Source organism: Buteo buteo, chromosome 4, assembly GCF_964188355.1.
Source record: "Buteo buteo chromosome 4, bButBut1.hap1.1, whole genome shotgun sequence".
Classification (NCBI taxonomy): Eukaryota; Metazoa; Chordata; class Aves; order Accipitriformes; family Accipitridae; genus Buteo; species Buteo buteo.
In genome coordinates this window covers 6,632,952-6,656,250 of record NC_134174.1, presented here as the reverse complement: position 1 = coordinate 6,656,250, position 23,299 = coordinate 6,632,952, and the positions used below count along the sequence as shown (strand labels likewise).

The window sequence follows — 23,299 nt, the reverse complement described above, 5'->3', positions numbered from 1 at the left end:
TTGGCTCAAATTCCATCAAACAACAAAATCCAAATGCATCAATAAAACAGAAACAATACTCAAATGGTCTTACAGTTTCCACTAGATTGCATTAACTTTGGCTTTTCTCAGACAATACTTAAAAACTAGTTTGTAATTCTAAACAAAATGATAGTATTATTAATCTACAAACAACAATTCTCACAGCACAAAAAAAACACAAATACATAGGTTTGTTTTTTTTTTTTTTTTTGTATGACATTATCCAAAAAGGTAATGAAACTACAGGATATTTTTTCCTTTTGTTAATTAGCACTTAAGATAATAAAAACAGAAACAGTAAAATGATTCCAGAGTAGCACAAGCCAAGGAACTGTAACCCCTATGGTGAAAGAAAGATGAACTTGTTACTCCTTTGAGGACTGCCATTTCATCGCAATTAGCTAATTTGTTTGAAAAAACAACTAGTCTAGTCTTTTGATTAGAATTTTGTAAAGCAATTTCCCTTGTTTTTCTTCCTCTCTTATTAGGCCCTTGCACCCTTGCAGCTTTTTCCTTTCAATATTTTGAAAGAGAACTGGTAGATAATTTGTCTCCAAGGAGGTGTATGTTTGGGTTTTTGGTTTTGTTTTTCAATTTTTTTTGTTTTAGATTTTTTTTCAGGATGGACACTTTTCTCAGCAATGACCCATCTCAGTTGCCTGGAAGTACAGAAACATTCCTCCTCTCCCACTGCTAAGCCAATGTCCCGTGTAGCGTAATTCGGGGCAGCCCGATGCCGAGTTACACTGCCTGAGGACCAAAGGCATCACCGCTCTAACTGGACTGGTAAACCCGCAGGACACACTAGGGCATCTAAAAAAGCTTTGAAAATTTATACGGTGGGTACAATGAGAAAAATTAGTGAAACAGTCGAAACAATCCAAATGATGATCTCATATTATATATATATGTACATATATATAATATAATGTACGTGAGATGATACTTTGAATATGCAAAATTGCTGCAAGTAGTACAAAATAGCCCTCAAAGGGTGTAGGAAGGCCCCAGCAGTAGTAAAAACATGTGAGAAAAGTATAGATCATTTATTTATAAGTGCATGTGCTATAAGAAGGAAACTTTTTTGCATCACTAGAGGCTAGTCCTTTCCATCCCAGGGCTCTACATAAAGAAGCATTTAAGTTGGGGATGAGAGACAAGAGTGCACCAGCTGATGTTGTTCATATAGGGCTTCGTTTTTTAATTTTAGGCGGCTTCGAATATAATCGGATAGAAATAGGAAGTGGAAGAAGTTATGGCACTTTATCATCAGTAGCAGGTACTGCTGCTCACACACATTGGATTGGCAATGAATTCTCTATACCGGTAGCAAAGAACCAAATTTGTTTGTTGGTCACTACTTGTGCGGTAGAAATGCAATCTAATCAGACTTACAAGGCAGTGAAAAGGGCTACCAGCATCTCTTTTCTGGTTCCTTACACAGAGCTTCCTCCAGCAAACACCCACATCAGTCACATATATATTCCCAGGGACTACTTGTACGAGTAAAGTTACTCCTCTCTATACGAGTGTCTGCAGGAGTAAGCCAATATATTGCCGTTACAAATAATGGCAGGTAACACCAAACATTACAGTGTATGTAAACTTTATCCATAAAAAGTAGTTTAACTGCAGTGCACACTGAATTTTCACCCAGGAAGATCTAGTGCATCTGATTTAAGCAAAAGTTCATTTATTTAAATTACAAAAATATTACTTTTTTTTTTTTCTCCTCAAGGTTTTCAAATGGTGGATTTACCACTCCTGTCTGGGAGTGGCTCACACAATAGATAATTAAAGAATTGTTTTCTTTTTCTTTTATTTTATTAATACTGAATAGCATATTCCAGCAGCATATTAAAAGCTCTTTAAGAAAAGACAAAATCCCCCAAAATCTAAAAAGGAAAACCACAAGTTAATTACGGTTTTAAATAATTTTAGTTATAGATACAGAAGAAATTTAGACAGCAGTAAAATATTTTTGTCCTTCAGATCTGCCCTGTGCATTGTTCTGATTTCAACCATGTATTAAATAAACCACAAAAAACTAAGTATATATATATTTATAGATATAGATATATATATAAAAATAAACAGCAAAATGGTGAATGTATAAAAGGTATTAACACTCAAGACAGCTCTGGGTGGAAAGGGTTAAAAGTTCAAAACTTTCTCACCTTAGAGGTTTCCATACAATATGAAGAAAATACATAGTGAGGTTTGCTTTCACAGCATTGATGTGTGCAGAGTGGTTAAAAAAGTGAAACATGGGCACTTATACAATGTTTTACAAAAAACATCAAAGAGAAATAACAAACAATAACAATTTCAGGCAACAAGACCACAGGATAGCAAGTTAACAAACTTTTTAACCTCTTTTTTCTTTAAATATTAGGGATTTATACAAAACACATAATAAAATACCCATGTTATCAAATTACTTCACACAAGAAACACACTGAAGCTCTAGGAAGAAAGTACCTTTGGAATTTGGCACTATAGTTTCACTGATTTTTTTTTCTTTAAAAGAAAAACCGATCACATTTTGCTGAACACAAACACATCTAAATTGTTCACAATAAAAAAATGACATCAATGCGTCACAAGCCAACACAAACTTATTCTGGAATATTTTTTCATTTTTCACATGAAATCCTTTTTTTTTTTAAGCAAACAACTTTTTTTTGTTTTTTTTTTTGAATCTTGTTTTTGTTCTTGTTGTTCAAGTAAACCAATTTTAAACTCGTCTTTTATAAACATAGAACACTTAAGACCATAAGACTCATGATGAAACCACAACTTAATTCACAGAAGCACCAACGTAACACATTTTACAGTAACCTTTCTTCTGTACATTGAAACAGTATAAAATATAGGTAATTTCATGTGCATTAAACCATGGATTGTCTAACTGTGAGTCAGTTCAGCAAAAGGTGACACAAGTAGGTAGCATTTGCCCTAAAACAGGGTAAATATTTTCTTATACTAATCTACAAAAAGTGGTTCTATATATATACTTTAATGAGAAAGTGAGCCACCTAAAATGGCCTTATCAAAAAACTTTACACTGCCTGAAAAATGTAAAAACTATTACAGACCTCTAGAGACTTAAAATCAGACAGTTTTATTTCTCAAACTGTTTTGGAAGTAGTCTGTTAGAAACCAACATTCTGTGCCTCTGGACACATATTGCTATTGTCACCAGTGACCAGGCAGAATGCCAATCCCTGTATAATACTTTCAAGTCTGTTTTTTTTTTTATTTTTTTTTTACGAAATGAAAAAACAAAACAAAACAAAACAAAAAACCCAAACAAAAAAACCCAAAGGAAAAAAGAAAACCAAAAAAAGGAAAGAAAGAAAAAACATTTTGCCACAGGTTGTTTTTAAATCCTATCATTAATTTATCTAATAATAAATTTCAGTCTTGCATGAATGCAGCAATGTTTTTTCACATTGACTTCCCAGAATTCATAGCTAGATGAGGTCACATGCAAATTTCAAAGGTCAAACTAGCTCAAAGGTCAGTAGGAGAACCAAATATGATGTGAGGTCAGAAAGACATCAGAAACAATGACGGGACGATGAAACTTTTTTTTTTTTTTGAGACGCCACAGGGACATGCTAGGCAAACGATGGGCTAACGGGCATGGAGATGTCTAGGGAAAAAACAAGGAAGAGGAAAAAAGTTACATAGAATCTATGCAGCACAAACAAAATCACTTTTATGGGTGCAGGAGAAAACTAATGCAAATCTTTCATCAGTAGAGTCTATGAGCTGTTCACATAATTTGCATTAACTTACAATACTTGTCAACAAGAGCACAATGGAACCCCAAAAGAATCCATCTGAAAGGAGTCAGAGAGAATGGATTCCTCTTTGGGGAGAAAAGAGAGGAAAGAACCAGTTTCTACAAATGTAACAGAAAGGTATGGGGAGGGGGGGAAAAAAGGTCAGACAACTGAACTTTAAACTAGGTAATGGAAACTACGAACAAAATAACCAGACAAATACAAACAAGAGGATAAAAGCATGAACTGTAAAGGGTGTAGGGTTCAACAGTGAAAAAGCGCCCATTCTTGGCACAATTACTCTAGAGACTACTTCAAAGGATCTAGCTAGCATAGAGAGCTGCTCTTTAGGTATCCAATAAGTTAACAATAGGCAATAAATAACTTCCATTATTTCTGAGGCAGTAAAAATTTTGTATAAAAATAGAAATGCTTTTTACAAATAAAATTTACAGGCCTGTGGCTTTCTTTTTTTATTATTATTAAATTTATCTCTCAAGAAACATCAAGTATTGTCACTCATTTTATTTTATTTTTTTTATTTTAAACCCTGTAGCTTTAGAAACAGATCTCTAAATCTTTTTTACATTAATCCTTTCCAAAAAAACAAGAACTTAAAAAAAAGTGAAATATAAAGACGACCAGTGTAAAATCAGACTAATATATAACAATACGTTGATTCGAACCGAAAAAAAAAATCAAATCTTCTCAAAAAACAAGTTGATGTAGTGGAAAGACTTGTTTCAATTTTTGTTGCAAAATAAGTGCTTCAACTGGCATGAGGCCATTTCGTTTAACCTATAAACTGCTGGTGCCACCCTGGTAAAATACGATCCATCCATAGAAAACAACTTTTATTGTGTGCTAATGGCACCAGGGTTCACAGAGTTAAATTGCACATTTTTTTTTTGTGTGTGTGTGTGTTGCTTTGAATTTCAAGACGTTTATTTTTGTTTTAAAAAGGAGATAAATTATGCTGCAAAACAAAATACAGTAACACAACTCAGTAATTACTTGGCAAGGAAATGGGAGCCAAGTGTAATAAGGACAAGTGGGGACATGGAAGTGGTAACTGTAAAAATAACTGTCTCTTGGTGAAGGTTGGCTCTATGTTCTTTCTTAACCCCCCTGCAGAGGACAGGTTTGCTCATGGGACTTACCCTAAGAAAGCTAAAATAAGAGCAGTAAGCATCTGGGGTTAAGATCAGTAAGGTTTGCTGTCATTTTTGGAGCGTTTCAGCTGAACCTTCAAGCGTTTCATGCCAATCTGAAAGCCGTTCATAGCCTGGATAGCAGCTTGTGCAGAGACTGGATTGTCATAGCTAACAAAACCTACGAGACACAGAACGGAGGCGGGAGAGAAAGCGAACTATAGGTTAGAACAAATGTCAGAAGGCGTTTTGCTAGGATTTTATTATTACTATTTATTTGACACATTTACCTCACTTTCAATTAGTTCTTTGATCACACCTCGTAACCCATTTCCTCTCCCGTTTCCTTTGCCTTCCCCTTTACCGTCACAATATTTCTTTACTAGCTGGGATGCAGTTGGCCAGTTCTGGTGCAATGCAGTTCCCGATCTGTTATTTATCTACCTACCTTAGAGACTGAAGATACTTATTACTGTGACAGTTTTCAGTGTAATATCTACATACCTCCCAGTCTATTAGGAAGTACTATTACGCCAGTCTGCAGATGTGAAGCTGAAACAGAAAGCCTGGTTACAGAAACAAACCCCAAACTTCGATGCCTATACGCATTTGCACACCTGAATGTGAGTTCATGTGCACTGGTCCTGTGTGCTACGAAACACTCGTCTCCTTGGGCTTAGCCTAGGACAGCTGCAATATTAATATTTTGTATTTTTACAGCTCCTTCCAGTTCAAGATCTCAAGGTACATTAAATGTTAATTAATTCAGCCTCTTGGTCCCCAAAGGGGTATGCAAGCATCAAAATTAAGCAGCATCGTAAAGACAACGGCAGGGCTCGACGAGACCTCCAGATCTTCTGCTCCTCGGTTGCGAGCACTAACTAGGGGGATAATGCTTGCTCGGGTAATTCAGATTGGCTGGCCTGGCTCAGCTCTCTTTTCCCCGGGAGACTAAAAATGCTGTGTTCATAATGGACTCAAATCTCCCTGATTCTGGAAGCTCAAAATTCATTTTCATATCTGGGCCTCCCACTTGTAATTGCAAAGCTCTCCTAACTGCTGTTCTGCCTTGGCTCTGGCTAATTACTACTGTACTCAGTCCGCTATTATGCATCTGCTTTGAAATGCTCCCTCTTCTTTCCACTTGAATTTGCCTTAACACATATCCCTTCACTCCGTTAAAGCATGGATCCCACACACTTTGTTTTCAGTCCACAGGCTTCTCGGCGCCTCTCTCCTACCAGCTTTCTTCATTTGTGTTTGGTGCCTGCCTACTTTTCTGATTCATAAGCTCTTTTTACCATCACTTTAACCTGTTCTTTTATGGCTCTTGCTTACCTTGTACTGCTGCCCTCTTCCATCTTCAGTGTCAGAATGATACACTTTCCCCATTGTAAAGAAAAAGACCCTCTTATCAAGTCATCTGGTCCTTGTCCAGCTGCTCTCCTTCATAGGCCATCCCTATGGATTCACCTTAAATCAACTTTACCAAACTATTTAACTTAAGACTCTTCTCTGACAATTCAGGCTAACTTCTGCTCTTTCCACTCAAAACCACCTCTCACTTAAATCTCTGCAGACCTTCTCCTGGCCAAAGCCAATACGCTCTATTCACGTTGTTCTGTGGTCGATTATTTGTTACCTCCTTAAGGGATAATAAATGTTCCTCCATACCTTCTTTGGTTTTAGTAACTCTAGTCACATCCTCACTTTCTCCACTAGATCATTTCCTCTTAATATTACTGCCATATCCTGAGGAGCTTCATCACTCTCCTCCTTTCTTCCTTTTCCCTATTTTCTTCTAGGAGATCTTATCTGTTCATATGACTCCAATCACTGTCTTAGCACTGCACTCCTGTGTCTACCTCCATCAGCTCACAGATCTCGGCCTTGATCTCTAGGATTGCCTCAGGGACAGAAAAGAGATCTACCATGAGTTGGAAGGCAGCTGTAGCACCTTCCAGGCAGGTGTTCTCCAACTGAGATGTAGCTACTCTTATCTACCTTGACAATTCAGCATTTTGCTCTACAGCTTTCCTGACATTCACTTTGTTCTCTTAAGCGCATTCAGAACGGTCTTCTGCTATGAACTTGTCATCACCTTAGTTCCTTTTCTTCTTAGCTAGTTTTAGCCACCTGAAAGTTAAGCAACTGATCTAAACTAGTCCCTTAAATGGCATCTATGAATGGTGAATGAAGAGAAGGCGGCACACCCAGAGGTGGCTTTTCCACCCACCATTCATGTCACCAATTTAGACACCTCCACTGATGACAGAGGAACAATTAGCTCAGGTGATGCTTAACTTGAGGGGGCTGAGACAAGTCACCTCATTCTATGTCTCTTTATTCGCTTCCTTGACTCAGCCACAAATTCAAATGTACACCTACCTCTGTGCTGCATCGGTGGCATCAGCCTTTATCATTCAGTTGTTATTCTGATTCACAATTTGTCTCTTTACACAGAATGCTATATCTACATTAGCCTGTTACACTTTCATCTTCTCCCTTATTGAGAACCTTCATTTATAAAGCTTACAGAGGAATCTGGCATTCTCTCCCTTTATTTATCTTTTTCTGATTGCACCCATTCATCATTTTTCATCTGAATCTTAAATCGCAGGTTACATGAGGATGGGATGATGTTTTTTATCAATTTTCAAAGACCCTGTCATGACGATTCTGATTTTTGTTTTAAATCTCTAGGTATCTATATAATCAGGATAAATATTTTTAATCATTCGAGTAGCAATTTTGCTATGAGAAAAACTGCATTTATGCACTGATGTCATTGGGTCCCGCCCTCCCCTGCCTTACTTTTACATCTCTCATTTCTGTTACTCTAAGGTTTATGAAAGGCGAGAGATAAGCTTGAAGAGTGAAACCCTTTGTCTGCTGAATCAGCTAGAGCTCATGAGAACTCATGGAAGAGCACTTCCAAGCATAAACAGACTGTCCTGTCATCCTCATCACCATTTAATCTTTTGAACATTCATTTGAGGATGACAAGAAAGCGAATAATGCCAAAGTCCATTTTCTGCAAAGAAAAGTAATTTTTTATTTTGAGAAGCAGTGTTACATAAAAGTTCATCACTGTATATCACTGCCCTGCGACTCACTCAGAATGCACCTTCCCTTCCCAATTCTGCCAGTGGACAGCCTTGGACAATCTTTTCACCCTTCTGGTGTTCAACCTGTCCTCATCTGTAATTTGACTTCCTCCTTATTTGGGCAGGAGATTGGAAACTCCAGAGTAGAAAGCACAAAGCATGTGCAAAATTTTTGTTGTTGTTGTTTTTGTTATTATTATTATTATTATTATTATTACTACTACTACTACTACTAGGGAAAAATAGACCAAACCAACCAAACGAAAAAACCAAACCCAAACTGTAACAAGAGCAGTGACCATTAGTGATACAGGAGAGAAATGGGTTCTTCAGATGCACTATTGTCCTAGTTTTGGGGTGGGAGGACAAAGAAAAAAATAAAGCTTTTTAAAACACAAATATGGGACCAAAACAACAAATAGAAGATTCTTGCTAATAAAGCTGAGGAGGTACATACAGAGTGTGCCAGTATGTTAAACTAGCAGGATTAATTCTGGCTTTGGCTGTGATTAGCAGCATCACCAAGTGGTCACCTACTGAATCAGGAAATCTCAACTTCCTCTGCCACTGCAGTACTTTCTGTTTTTAAAGCAGAACTCTCTCACTGGTGGCAGAATATCTGGGGAGGAAGAATGAGAAATTGAAATGTTAGTGAAAGCTGACTGATGCCAAAAAGGCAGAGGACTCCTGCATGCGTTGGGTGTTGACCCCTCCATTTTCCCTCAAATAAGATAATGTCGGTGCATCACTCTAAGTTAGGTAATTGTGTCCCATAAATTCAGACAAATGTGTAAGTAGGTAATCAAAGAGTAAAAGGAAACCCACAAGAAGCAAGTGTGGGAAGCGAGCTAATGAATTGAGCTGCCTGCCCAAACTAATCTACATTCTTTCAGCAGTCACCACAATTGCTGCGTTTCGATTAACGTAGCTTGATTTGACATTTCATCAAGATTCCAGGAGACCTCAACAATGATTTTGTCACCCCAACATACTAACTGAACTGCCTCCAGATCAATAGGGAGTCCATTTCAATTCCACTTTTCAAATTTGCACGGATCATTTTAACCCATTGCAGAAACATGCTGGACTATATTAGTCTAGATATGAACAATTTTTTGTAAAGCTTAAAGAGGTGAATGCTTCAAAAATGAACTGAAAGACTATGGAAAAATGCAAGAAAGAATATCACACCCTTTCTCTGAACTGAATTAACTTTCCAAGTGTACTGAGGGCTTATCTTCAGATGAAAAACACCCAGATTACGGCAAGGCTTGAATTCCAGTGCAGTAGGTATTTCTGAGTAACTTGATGAATTCTCCTCATGTTTACGTACTATCTGTTTAGATAAATTCAAACCCTCTCAAGATGGGTTAAAGCCCAATAGCTGTGGGGCCCTTCCATGGCCCTGGTGGAGACAAATCCTTAGACAAACACTTTAACAAAACCTAGATTTTAAAAAAAAGTAATGCTATGCAACCTAAGAAACATGTATTATGGTTAACGGGGACACTTCAAATAGGGACACTTTGGAATTAAGTGATGGTGCTAGGCAAAGAGCAACACCGTTGGTACAAAGGAGTTTTGGAAACTAGGGTGTTGTCCAGACTTGTTACTCTTTTGTCATACATACAGTCGTGTTCATTTACTCCAGGAAAGAATTGTCACTTTTATGGAAGCTCCAATATTTTAGGTCAAACCTTATAAAACTTATCTTTAAGAGATTCTTTCCTCCTCCTAGACCCACCTCACGCCTTGCATAAGACCACAATTATTAGACCAATGCTCTAATAGATTGCCACTCGCTTACATTCTGTACTCCACTCCATGAAAGCACTGAACTGGTCCATCTGTGCTATTCAAAAGGCATCAGCCCACTTAATCAACCCTAGAACTTGTTTTATACCAACATACCGTCTTCTCCTCTGTTGTGATCTAATTTCCTGGCAGCTCAAAAGTGTTGTCTAGGAAACTTGACACTGATCTTGTGAGGCTCCCTTCATTCCTGCCCTAAGGTAAGGGAGATGCTACCTTCCATAATACACTGGAGCCCACCCGCAACAGCTGGAGCTGCATACCTAGACATCACCTGTCTGTAAAGAGTTCTGCACTACATGTACACACCATTCAACCGCTAATTGCAAAATCTTGTACTTAATTCAGAAGAAAGAAATTCCTGTAATGTAGAAGTAATGGGTTAAACATAGAGCATTTTAAAGTAGCTCAGCTATACAATAGAGAATAATTAGGTATCCATAATAAGGCAGTTTAATAGTATACTAAATGACATTCCCCCACATAGGGTGTAATTAGTTTCATGTACTTGACACATTCATGCGAGATGTCAGACTGGAAGATTATTATTGTTTTTTCATATCCAATTTTTAGTTAGAACTAGTTTGTCTGTGCATCTTCCTGCTCATTTGAGGATTAACAGTGCATTATTTTTGGAATGAGATTCCAGTATGACATTTCTCACATTGCTGTTAATTTTCTTTCCTGGCCCCTTTTCAGTACAGTGCATGTAGTTTTTACTATTCGATTTATTAAATTTGACATACCAAAGCACTTGCTCAGATTGGTCTGTTTGTCAATGAAGACTTTAGCAGAGATAACATTTCCAAAAGGCATGAACATCTGCAGAATGTCCTGGTCTCCAAACTCCTGGGGGAGGTGGTAAATAAAGAGGTTTGCCCCTTCTGGACCTTTAGGAAAACAAAACAAAACGAAAGTATGAAAACAGCTATTACAAGTGCTAGATTTAATCTATTTTTCCATAATACTTACTGAAGGTGATGGTCAGAAAGCATTTCACTTTCCAGCTTTGAAGGAACAAAAGCAAGTGGGTCATCAATGGAACAGAGCTGAAATGCAGCTCTTTAGAGCATCCTATCTTGAAAAATGTTTACTTGATAACTCTACTACAGAAGAAGATAAACTGCAGACTCTTTCTTCAACTTATACAGGTGTCTTTCAGTAGAATTAAGGTTAGAAAAACAGGTACACAATGTATTGCTCTCTCACAATACCCCAAGAACTGCATAAGGAGTCCTCTGCTGCCTCAAACACCTGCATGGGTTTGTCGGTTTAATTCTAGATGCAAGAATTTATGGAAATGCAATGAGCTGAGCTCAGATTTGAGGATCACAGATGTAAACTCAAAGGGCAGGAAACTGGTGGAGATGTGAATTAAAAGGGTAAGACAAAGCAAGCCTTGTGACTTGGAAATCAGGGAAGTCAGAAAGATACTCAGAATTAAATTTGTACTGACTCATTTAAAAATGACAGCTTTTTAAAGAATACAAATTCCCCATAGAAAGCTCTGTCTCCTGGAAGAAACTTTGTAATGTAAGTCTTTTTTAAAAATTGAAAATAAAGTAGTTGGGTTGAAATTAAAGTGGCTTTAGACAAAGTTGAGTTTGCAAAGAAAGGTGCAAACTCAAAGGTGCTTTGAATATTTTTCTTACAGCCAAAATATGGGGTACACATTATTAGTTCTGTTGGTTTAAACACTCATCCAAGCACTAACAGGTCTTTTTTTATCCTAGCTCAATTTCTCCTTTACAATAACATACTGGAAATGAGCCATGGATGCCTGGAAGAACATGATGTGTAATGGAGCCAGACATGGAGCCTTCCCATGCGGACACCAGGAGCATAAGTGGTACACAAAGGGAACAAACACTTCTGGTAAAAACACATCTAGAGTAACCTGTTTAAGTATTGCGTTGCTTAGTGGAAGCTAAGTGTGCCTCAGATGTGATGTGATGTCCTTGGTTTTCTGGAGAGGAAGAGGAAAGCACGCATCAGATTTATGGAGTACCTTCTGCAACAGTCATGAAGCCTCACCTCTCCCATACAGAAGAACCAGGCTGGCTGCTCTCTCTCAGCCTGAAGGAAGAGGTTGCAATGTTTGCCCCAAAGGAGATGATAAATGGATTAGGGAAAAAAAATGTTTTTAAAAAGAAAAACACTTTTTTGGGGTGGAGGGAAAAAAAAAAAGAAAAAAATTGGCCACCTGGAACTTATTTCTTCTTACCGCAAGTAAACTATCCTATGCAGAAAATAATATTTTTTAAAATAGTGAGAAAAAACTTTTTAAACAATAGTTTAGAGCATACGCATGAAACAATTCACTGTGCTTCAGCATTTAATATTTATATAGCATTTTTCTCTGGTACTTGTTTATCCTCAACCGCTCCAGACTCTTCACCATTCCATCAGAAATCATGTTAAGAGACAAAACATAGTTGTCAGTATTCAGTGATGGAATTTACTCACTTTAACTTAACCCCTTACTAACAGACACAAGACATATAATCAAAAAGACTGTATTTTAAAAGGGACACTGCCAATTCATAATAAAAAGTAAGCCTACACTTGATATGAACATTCATAAGCAGAAAAAAATTAAAATATTTAGAAAAAAATCAAACTCTCCTCTGCCTGTATCTGACAATGACACCAAATAAACAATTTCTTTTTGGTGTCAAATAGTCTGTTGTCACTGACCAAAGTGAGCGAAATGAAAGATAAATGCAGAGAACATGAAAAAATGAGGAAGAAAAGTTAATGAAAAAAAATTCCTTTCATTTTAAATAATCCAAGCTGTTAGCAGTAAATGAAGTGAAGAATTCAGAGAAAATATACATTTTAACTCTAGTGTCCCTATACAATAGCCAGCTGGGGGAATGCCAAATTTGTCTTCCTAGGAAACACTCCCTGTAACAGTACAAGATACTATTTTAAAAGAAGATAAAAAAATTTCTTATGAGGATACTATACTAGGTTTATTTCCAAAGCGTAGCCCTGGCAAGAACAGTAGTGACAACATAGATACAACCTTAGAAAGCATGCAATATTTTCCTCTCCTTCTAGAATTAGCTGGAAATTAGGATGAGAGAAAGCAATGAAAACAGAAACGAACCCCCCAAATGCCTGGGAAGTGTGCAGGGAAACGGAAGAGGGGAAAAGGGTAACCTCATTTTCCTAAACATCTTGTAATTAGTATTCATTTATTCTTAGCAGTAACTTCCTGAGGTTTATTCGCTGTTGGCGCAGGGAGAGGGGGCAATCATTCACTTAGCTGCTTCCCCGCAAGACCCACAATTAAGCAAAGAACCCCTCAAAGCGAAAGTGGATCTTGTCATTAACTCAAAACCTTAAACCTAATCAGATTAACTCCATTGTCACAGGAACTGGAAACCGGAAGAGAGAGCGGCACCCATAAAGGGGTGATTTTTGTTACTGGCGACGCAGTAGTCGGTAAATGCTTTTATATAAGAAAGGATGGTCAGTAAAGTGTAACTTGAAGGACAGGTGGTTAAAAAATGAGTTGCAGTAGAGGTTAAAGAGAGTAAACGGGAGAAACTGAAACAAAAAAAAATCAACGATCAAAAAAAAAACCCCAACCCAACGATCGGGCTACTCGAGGTCCTTCGTTAAGGCTCTGCGAAGAAACGAAGCCATACCACCGTGCTCGCCTGTCCGTGCGTGGTTCGCCTGCCGCCAGCGGGTCCTTACCTTCCTTCTGGCTGCCCGCCGCGCTCTGCTGCTGCAACAAGCTCTGACTGTACAACGTCGGCAGCGCGGCCGCGGCGTACTGCTGGATTCCTGAGTAGGCCTGGGTGAGCGCGTCCATCGTGCCGGCCGTACCGTTCGTCAAGCCTGTTGCGCCGAGTCCTCCGTTCAGGGCCGCCATACCTGAGAGCATTTGAGCAACTTTACAAAAAACCCAACAATAGAGAAAAGAAATTGCACTTGTTCATTAGTGCTTTCCGAAAGTCGTTGGTATTATATGACACTGACGACGACAGCAGGGCATGCAGCTCGGCACTTCACCAAATGGGACTGAAAACAAAGAAACACGACTTTGGCGTCGGGGTCACTTTAGCACAAGGGTTGCACAGTCAAACGGACTCGCATGCAGCCTGCTACTGGCAAGAACTACAGCTCGGTGCTCCCGAAAGCCTCTCTGCCCGCCCTCCTTGACACCCGGGCTTCTGCTGAGGGTGTCTGAAGCTGGGAGAGCGGGACCTATTAGACCTGCGTCCTTGCACGTTGGCCACTGGAGAAAAGCTGTCTGCGAGGGAACCCACTCTTTCTGACCAAGGTCTTTAGCAACAGGCCACGACCACCCCGTATCAGAAGTGTTTTGCTTAAACGGAGTCAGCAGAGAACCCCCATTAACAGCATTTTGAAACAACCTTCTGTACAATTATGGGCTTCGTCCTGTAGGTTTGTGGTAGGAAGATGGACTGTGCTTCCACCCTCCTTCTCTAGTTACTCCAGAAGACATGGGCAGCAGCACATCTAGGGTGACTAAAGTGCTTCATCCAGACCAGGCATCTTTCACGAAGAAACAAAAGCATTTGGTTCTAGCAATGTCTTTCTTCTCACTGGAAGTAGAGTCACTCCATTTTTTTTTTTTCTTTAAAGCGATTCTACATCCTGATAAGTAACAGATTAATTTAACTGGGATGACTGCCAAAGAGGAAATTTCAGCCTGGATTGCTAGCTGTGCGGAAAATGGCATCCCTCATCCGTGCAAACAGCGCGGTCTGCAAAAGAAGTTTTACTACTGACTCGATGGTGGACAAACTCCTGGGCTACAGCCTCTCTCCATTGCTTCTATTCCTCATCGTGGCTCCTAAATGAGCCACACTGAAATTAAGTGTTAACAATTGTTGTTTTCAGAAATTCCAGAAAAAGTGAATTTTCTGTTGGAGCTACAGTCTCTTTGGCAGTTGGAGGGGTGGCAGAGTTCAGAGCCCTGCTCATCGCCCACACCTCCAACTTGTGTCAACCGGAGCGGTAAGTGTTCATCAAGGCTGAGGGTTAGGCCATGTTTTCTGCACAACTAGCTATCCCGTGCTCCCCAGTTTTTAGGTGAACAGCTCACAAACAACTTAAAAGGGCTTAATCAGGCCCCTTGAGGTACAGTAGATGAGTCACAGGAAAAATGGGGCCCCCCGAACCACCAGTGACCATTTCTTAGACATTGACTGTGCAGTGTTTCGGTTGGCAAAATGATGGGTGAAGAGGTGACTGGTGGAGTCATATTAAGAGCCAAAAGCTACGAGCATTGAAGAGAAAGAGAGGGCTTAATTTCAGAGCAATAATAAGGGGGGATATGTACATTGGAGAAAAGTGAGGAAATTAAGCAGAGGATGCGTTATAGTGAATTAACAATGAAATCTGTTAGACTGGGAAATAATCTTCAAGGAAAGTGGCACAAACCTTATCACATGAGTAATTTAGAGACAGAAAGAATACTGCAAGGAATTACCCTGCATTGACAGAGGAGGATAAAGATGCTGACCTACTAGTTTTCTTCCATCTCTTATGTAGATTCGAGAAGTGTATTCCTATGAGTCTCTGATAATCAGGACAATTGCTCAAGTGGCACCTTTCTGGCTCCACCAGAGTCTGTGCCAATTAAGAGAACTGTACTGCATAAATTATACCTTTTGATATTACTATAATTTGTGTGACTAAACACTTGACAGAGATGTGATATTCTTAGCCTTCCCTTAATAAAATGTCTCGCACTTTGAAGAGTTCTCTTTCCCCTCCACCCCACTTCAGAGCATCGCTGTATCCTGATAGGACGTACTGGCTGCCACTACTTTGAACAAAAACCTCAGTCAGAGCACAAGAGAGCCAGATACTTGTTGTATAATGGTTCCAGTTATAAAACAAAACTTGCAAACCAAGATAGCTTGTGAAGCATCTTAAATCTAAAAGACACAACATTTGGAAAATGAAGATTAAAAAAAAAAAAAGAAAAATTTGACCCTGACCCTGACCTTAACCTGCTCTGATGTTTCTGTACTTAGGTTTGTGTCATTGCTTGCATGGGTGTACACACAGCACTGGTTAAAGTAAAGGCTCCTGATAAAGCAGCTTGTATCTCTCCTATTACAGTGTTGAAGTAACTTGATAATAAAGGAAGCATTAGGATAACATGTTATCTTTCGTGAGTCATCAGCCTACTAGATAAACATGCTTTGTGTTGCAGTGGGCAGCATCCTCCCCCTTCTTTCACCTAGAATCAATAGCCCCTTCCCACCAAATGATTTCAGATTAAAAAACAGCCAGACAGCCCCAGCTCACCCCACTGCTCCTGGGAAGGGCATGGCTACTGCTACCCCGGCGCACGTGTCCAAAAACACTTCCCTCCTGAGCAAAACAGATCTGCAGAAAGCTCTTGGCATTTTTTCTATTCCCCCTTTTTACACTTTTATGAAACCTACAAGGTCCAGCTGCAGTTACACATCTCTGCCATCTCTTTATTATCTCTACTAATGCACCTCAGTCTGATATTGAACTCTGGTCTCTTCCTCACTTCTGTGAAATAACCTTTTGGAATCTCTCATCTATGGCCTTCTACTTTTTTGAGTTACTCTATGTAATACAGAAGTGACAATGCTTGGCAAGTCCAAAGGTCTCTCAAAGTCCTTTCCAAGCACCTTCAAATCTGTCACAAATAGTTTTATCTCCATTTTACAGATGTAAATAAGGGGCAGAAAGGCTAAGTGACTGCCCTGGGTTCACACACAAATATTGCGTCATAGCTCTCCAGTATCCTGAATCCATGGTCTTCTTTCTTAATTGCAAAGAATCTCTTCCTCCCTCTTTATTAATTTTTCCTCATTATTCATAATTCTTTTTGTTAGTTACATTATTTAAATTTACGTGCCCAAAGGAGACAGTCCAATGTTTTGTCATTTAAGGTTTTAGAAGCTTCAAGCACAACCGAGGGAAGAGTGGGTGAATCCCCACACGTACGTACAACTGTTGCCAAACCCTTGGAGACAGTTAAACTTACCATACTCCACTTTCTTTAATTTTTGAGGCCTCCAGACATCTTTCTACAATGCTTCTCTCTACAATGAGAGCACTATCAGTCTCCACAGACCAGCTTCTTTTTCATGGACCCAGCTAGGATCCAGTAAACAGATAGAAGTCTCCTAGTGAGCTCAGCCTGGAAGACATTCTCCTTGTGATTCTCACATACAGAGCAGGACATGGCTTCAACAGAGGAGTACTTCTTCCAACACCTCTATGTAAATCAATGCCCAAGCCCAGTGCCACCTTCTGATTAATTTTTGGGTTAAGCTCTGCTTGACTTGTGCTTTGGATCGCTTTTGTTAATTCCCCAATTAGAAGCATGTCACTCGATTCCAACTTCTCCGCACAATTACTTCAGGAACCCCCATGATCAATGAATGTTTTTCTTGGAGTGCTTATGACCATGGCATAGTGTGAAACATCAGACTCATTGAACGTAAGGTTTCCCGAAGGCAAACTCCTAGGCAGGTTTGAGTGTGAGCGACTGCATCAGACACGGTCACTAGGAAAAGCACTGGCTCGTCGTTAGAATGCACAGGGGAGGTTGCTGTAATTCGAACAATGCTTCGCTATCATTAACATCACAAGTACCTGAAATTGATAATCAGTGTCACCCTTTTGAGAGAAACAGTGCCACAACGGTGTGTTGTGTTGTTGTGGGGAAGCAGCTTCCCCTCTTTAGATCTCTCTCATGTATGTATATACATAGACAGACATATTCACATACATTTTGTAAGTGCTATACACATACAGATATTCTAGGCACATGCCCTCTCTGTGTCCATAAAAACATCCATGAAGAAGACTTGGGACTGAAGCCTCTGTTGGTACAAGTCCATGGAAGTAACGGTGGCTTAAAACAAGCTGAAATTGGGTACTGGGTTGTGAATACGTCATTAATACTTCAAATGACACATGCAGATAATTTTGCACACACGTCACCTCAAAATACTTGCTGAAAAAACATAAACCCTTTGCTTGTAGCCTAGCATGAAGTGTTAAAAGGAGTGCAACAGAAGGGTTCCCACGCAAAGTCAAGACTCATAGGTGATTCATTCGTGCTTGGTCTTGATGAAGGGGACGCTATCTTGGAGTGCTCCAGTGTGCCTGGGTTCTTAGTACTTGTGGGAGGGAAGGAATGGGATGCCATACTCTGCTCTTGATATTGTGGCTTCTTATAAACCAAGTAAAGCACAATGACTGTTTATCAGGAAAGGACATTTAATGATTTCTTACTTATGACAGGGTAGCTCTTGTACTACGAGAGCTCACAAGAGCAGGTAAGTTAGCTTTTCATGCATGACATTTTCAGTAGCTTGCTTTAATACTAATGTAATAATAAGAAAGGAAACTAACATCTGCCATTTTGGGACCTAATGCTTACTTTTCTTAAGTTGTTCTTGAGTCATATTTACTATGAGGTTGTCTGTGTGAAATACGCATGTCCTTGCCAGAAGCAAGACCTGTTTTACACAAGACCCCATGCAACCACTCAACATTGCTACATGGACATCCATTAGCCCCCTTCCTTCCCAGCTCCCAACAATGACAACCAGAGATCACAGAACAAAAAGATTGGGCGAGCAGCCAAGTAACAGTGACAAAAAGGACATCATGCAGAGCATCAGAGTGAGCAAGAGATACTGAGGAGGACATCCATTCCTGGGGGTACATTATGACGGGTCATGGACTGGCAATGACCAAATAGAGTCCTTGCATTGCGATAGGAAATGCAAGGAGCAACAGCAGCTAAAAAAAAAGGAGGGGGAAAATGCAGCTGGACAAATTTCTTCCATTGCAGGCAAAGGTGAAGTCATCATAGCAGAAACAATAAATTAAAAAAAAAAATCCTTCTTCTTCAGGAAAATCTTGACCAAGGCTAGGAACAAGGAAGAATGTTCTAACAACTACTGGCATCTACTTAGCTGGAGATGCCAGGGTTTGTTTAAGATGTCATAGGATAGATGTGCATGCTCTGGTATTACAGGTGACTGACTGCATCATTCTCTTACACTTGCCAATTAAAAGCCAAAGACTTGCCTTCATTTTTAAAGCATGTTGTTCTCAAGTCAATTTGATAATTCCTACAGACACTTTAAAAGGACTGCCTCTGTGGCAAACATCTTTCTTATCACTACGTTTGTGAGTGAGGTTTTGTACATTGAGGTGATATACCTGTTGTCAGACTCCCTAAATGAAAAAGCAGCTTCTCCTATAACCTAGATAACTGTCTTGGGTTTGTGTGGCGGGGTTTTGGTAGTGGGGGAGGGGCCTCGGGGGTGTCTCCTGTGAGAAGCTGCTGGAAGCTTCCCCGGCTCCAATTCGGACCCACCACTGGCCCAGGCTGAGCCCATCAGTGATGGTGGTAGCGCCTCTGGGAGAACAGGTTTAAGAAGGGGAACCTGCAGCGAGTAGGAGATTGGGATGTCAGAGGAACCCCTCTGCGGATACCGAGGGCAGGGAGGGAGGCGGGGGAGGAGGAGCGGGGACGCAGCCCGCGGTGAGGTGGCAGGCTGTCCCCCCCCAGCCCACGGAGGGGAGCGGGGGAGCAGATGCCCACCTGCAGCCCGGGGAGAGAGGAGCCCACGCCGGAGCAGGGGGATGGATGCCCCCCAAGATGGCCGGGACTCCATGGGAAAGCCCGCGCTGGAGCAGGCTGTGCCTGAAGATCGGTTTGTGGCGAGGACCCACGCTGGAGCAGTCTGTGCCTGAAGGACTGCAGCCCGGGGAAGGGACCCACGCTGGAGCAGTTCGTGAAGAACTGCAGCCCGTGGGAAGGACTCACATTGGAGAAGTTCGTGGAGGACTGTCTCCCGTGGGAGGGACCCCATGGTGGAGCAGGGGACGGGTGAGGAGTCCTGCCCCCGAGGAGGAAGGAGCGGCAGAGACAACGTGTAAGGAACTGACCCCAACCCCCATCCCCTCCCTGTTCCCCTGCACTACTGAGGGGAAGAGGTGGAGAGAACCAGGAGTGGAGTTGAGCCAGGAAGGAGGGAGGGGTGGGAGAAGGTGTTCTAAGGTTTGGTTTTATTTCTCAGTATCCTTGGTTTGATTTGATTGGTAGTAAATTAAATTGATTTTGTTTTTTCCCCAAGTCGAGCCTGTGTTTTGCCCATGACCATAAGTGGTGAGTGATCTCTCCCAGCCCTTGTCTTGACCCACAAGTATTTCTTTACATTTTCTCCTCCTCATCCCGCTGGGGTGGGGGGGAGGAGTGAGCGAGCAGCTTCATGCTGCTTTGTTGCCGGCTGGGCTTAAACCATGACAATAACCCAAATCCCTGGTGACATTTCTTTTACCTTCCATACTGCCTGCAAGAAAAGGAGTCTTTGTGCAGGGACCCAAGGGACTTCACTTTGCAGAGCAAACTATGTGAAACTAAAAGACTCCAGAACTGCATATGTACCATGAATGGAACTAGATCAACTTGACCCCCTTATTTTGTATATTGATTAAAAATAATAATATCATCGCTTTACAATTGATAGTTTTTGTGGCATGATTATTGGGGAAGGCTGTCCACCACAGCAATAAATACTCACTGTTTACGGTACCTGCTAGTGCATTAATATTATTCAGTCCAACAGTGGCTCCAGCCAATCCTTGGAGAGTACCCAGAGAAGTCAAAGAATTCATGGCCGCACCAGCTGTGGAATTAGCAGTTGATGCAGCCACTGAAAGGAAAAAAAGGCAAGGCAAAATTAAGGCCATATTTTGCTTCTTTTAGTTGATCACAAAACAGTTTACAATAATGCTGAGCACAACAGGGCTACTTGCAAGAAAAAGAAAAAAGAAAATGAGACCAATAGACAAACCTTGTTCAAGATACTAATAGTACGATTGTTCATGGAAAGTGTTGATGAGAATCGAACTGCAACGACTGGATCACAAAATTTAGCATTGTGCTATTGTTTGCGAACATAATACAAGAACAGTAAGTGTGGGATCAGTCACTTTCTCAAAAGTTTGTCAATCAACCTAGCATCCCAGGCTGATCAGCTAACCAGGTTATTGAGATTTTGCCACTTTTTAAACTCCATCATTGAAAAAAATAGAATTACTCATATTAATTTTGTCATAGAACAGCTTTCTGTTCTGGGCCCCAGTGTTCTAGGAGAAAATTTAATTATTCTAAGTGAGACACCATGCCATTATGGCTCTGCTCTAGGAGACTGTATGAACATCATTTAAAGCCTTGAATTTTACAAAAAGAAGAATGACCAGCCAAATACAAAATGTAACCACTGTCCATTTTATTGCAGGTTTTTAGCTTGTCCTTTGCACATAACTAGTCACATATATGCACCCCACAAATGATACTATATACATCCCCACAATCTGTGCCAGAGGGGAAGCTGAGGCTCAGGTGGAGAAAAGGTCCTTGCTGCTACAATGCCAAGGGAATGATGAAGGTGGATGAGATGAATCCATCTAAACTACATGCTTAGGAAGAGAAAGAGACTCACTCTGTTGTCACAGGAAAGTAATAAAGCACCTTAGAGAGAGCTATCATTTAGGATAGGTTGGATGAACTAGAAATGCATGTCTCTCTCATAGAAGGGCCTTGAATAACCAGTGTAGATTAAACACTTAACTTACAGGCAGGTAAACTTGCACCAGATGAATCACACTCATGAAAGCTGCAGAAGCAATTAGGTTTTTAGCTTGTCTCCTGAGCCCTACTTTAGTGCATCTTCATAAAGACTTTCTTTCTTTTCCTTTAAAAAGTTACATTATCTTCTGAAAAGTGAACATTTAAAGCCAGAATTTTGTTGATGATTTACTGGAGGCACACCATGTCTACACCATGCTTTTTTGTTCCTATTCATTACCTAGCTGTGAAATGGTTAAGACCACTTTTATCGTGATGCTCTTCTGAGCTGTCGAACACATCAGATTACTCAGTGAACCCTCAAGAAAGTCTCTACAGTTGGCAGGATCCACTAAGGAAAGTAGGAGGCAACTTTTTCACTTTGTGCATAAACCTTAAAGCTCTAACCTACAAAAAAAAACACCTTTACAACCTTAAGACACACCAAAGACAAGCCTTCACACTCATGAGGCCTCAAAGTAAGAAGATACTCTTGGTGTGGGTGAGGAGAGATTTTCAGACTCTGTGAGTCATTCCTTGACCCCACATCCCTAGCATCTGAAATGTTATGAATAATTTTATATGTTGCAGATAGAAGCAGCTTTGATTATTCAATCTTTCTCCACAAAGCAATAAGAAGCCAATAATGTCTTTGATTAAAAAAAAAGTAATAAAAAAAAAAGAGTGAAAAACCACTTTTGTCAGATAATGTGGGCACCAACAGAGAAGAGAGAAAAAAATCAAAGTGAATGAATGTCAGTGAATTCCCTGTGACCAACACTGCTCTGTGTTTCTGCTCATGTTCATTAGCAGATCATTTAAATGAAGTATATAAACCTCAAATCTGAAGGATCCGATTGGTTTTGACTGGGCTGAATTCCCTCCATTTCTGTTTCAGAGGATTATTACCCTCTTCTCTTGAGGAAACACATATATTTAAGAAATGAGAGAAATGGGGGTTAGGAAACTGCCTGAAAATTACATTAAAGCTCTTGGGGGCAAATAACTCCTGTGAATGAGAGCCATACGCTTATGGATTGTCAACACATCTGTTGGAGAAGGCAGAAAAACCTGATTAAATCCTTCTCTCTTGCGCAGCCCACAGAGTGCATTGTGGTGGCTCTTATCATAGCCTCACTGCTCAAACACATGCTCCAGGGATGGTCGGTATCTGGGGCCAACATCATTTTCTTCTTTTATTCATATCAAGGTTCTCTATTCCATCAAACACAGAGCAGGTGCCTCAGTGATTCTCCCATTTGAAGTTGCAATGCAGATTATCTAGTTTGCCTAAATAATGACTTGGCATATAATCAATGTAAAAGACTAGTTGGAGCACTGAAGCATCTCAGAAATCAGTGTTTTGTTGTTGCGGCTATTTCTTCTGCTTAGCAGTGATCTGTCTCACAGATCCACTGGGACAATGCTTTTTCCTCTTTGGCTTATTATTTCTTTAAGGAGAAAGAAACTGAACAAATTGTGTGGTTTCCATCATCTTATTGAACAGGGGGTGAACAGAAATGAAGTGATTGCCTTTTGTTAGGGCACTTGTAAAGGACAGATCCAGCACCTTGCTGCATGAGGTTTCCTGAGATACTCCACACTAGTTATCTCCTTTCCTTTGACTGAGACCTGCATGTATGAAATGAAGATGAAGACAGTGATGAGCTAAAATACTATCATAAAGGGGGCATAAAAGGTCCAAGATATTGAGAGGTGAAAATTTCTCACAAAATGCTGGATAAAGCCAACAGATGAAGCAACGGTATTCTTTGTCCCCCAAAAACT

The 23,299-nt window shown here is 40.2% G+C and overlaps 1 protein-coding gene across 5 annotated transcripts in view; it reads right to left on the bottom strand.

Annotated features, from left to right (window-relative positions):
* Positions 1 to 363: 363 nt before the first annotated feature.
* Positions 364 to 23,299, bottom strand: part of CELF2 (CUGBP Elav-like family member 2) — a 374,910-nt gene continuing 351,974 nt past the window's right edge. For 2 of the 5 annotated variants that reach the window (XM_075024684.1, XM_075024686.1), the window contains exons 10-14: positions 20,463 to 20,594; positions 13,591 to 13,770; positions 10,629 to 10,772; positions 4,973 to 5,144; positions 364 to 3,679 (exon numbers count right to left, since the gene is read on the bottom strand). In XM_075024684.1, the coding sequence (XP_074880785.1) occupies positions 5,017 to 5,144; positions 10,629 to 10,772; positions 13,591 to 13,770; positions 20,463 to 20,594 (584 nt within the window). In that variant the 3' untranslated portion in view covers positions 364 to 3,679; positions 4,973 to 5,016. Of the gene's footprint in view, positions 3,680 to 4,972; positions 5,145 to 10,628; positions 10,773 to 13,590; positions 13,789 to 20,462; positions 20,595 to 23,299 lie in introns of all 5 variants that reach the window. The other 3 variants (XM_075024685.1, XM_075024688.1, XM_075024683.1) reach the window with 2 other exon arrangements.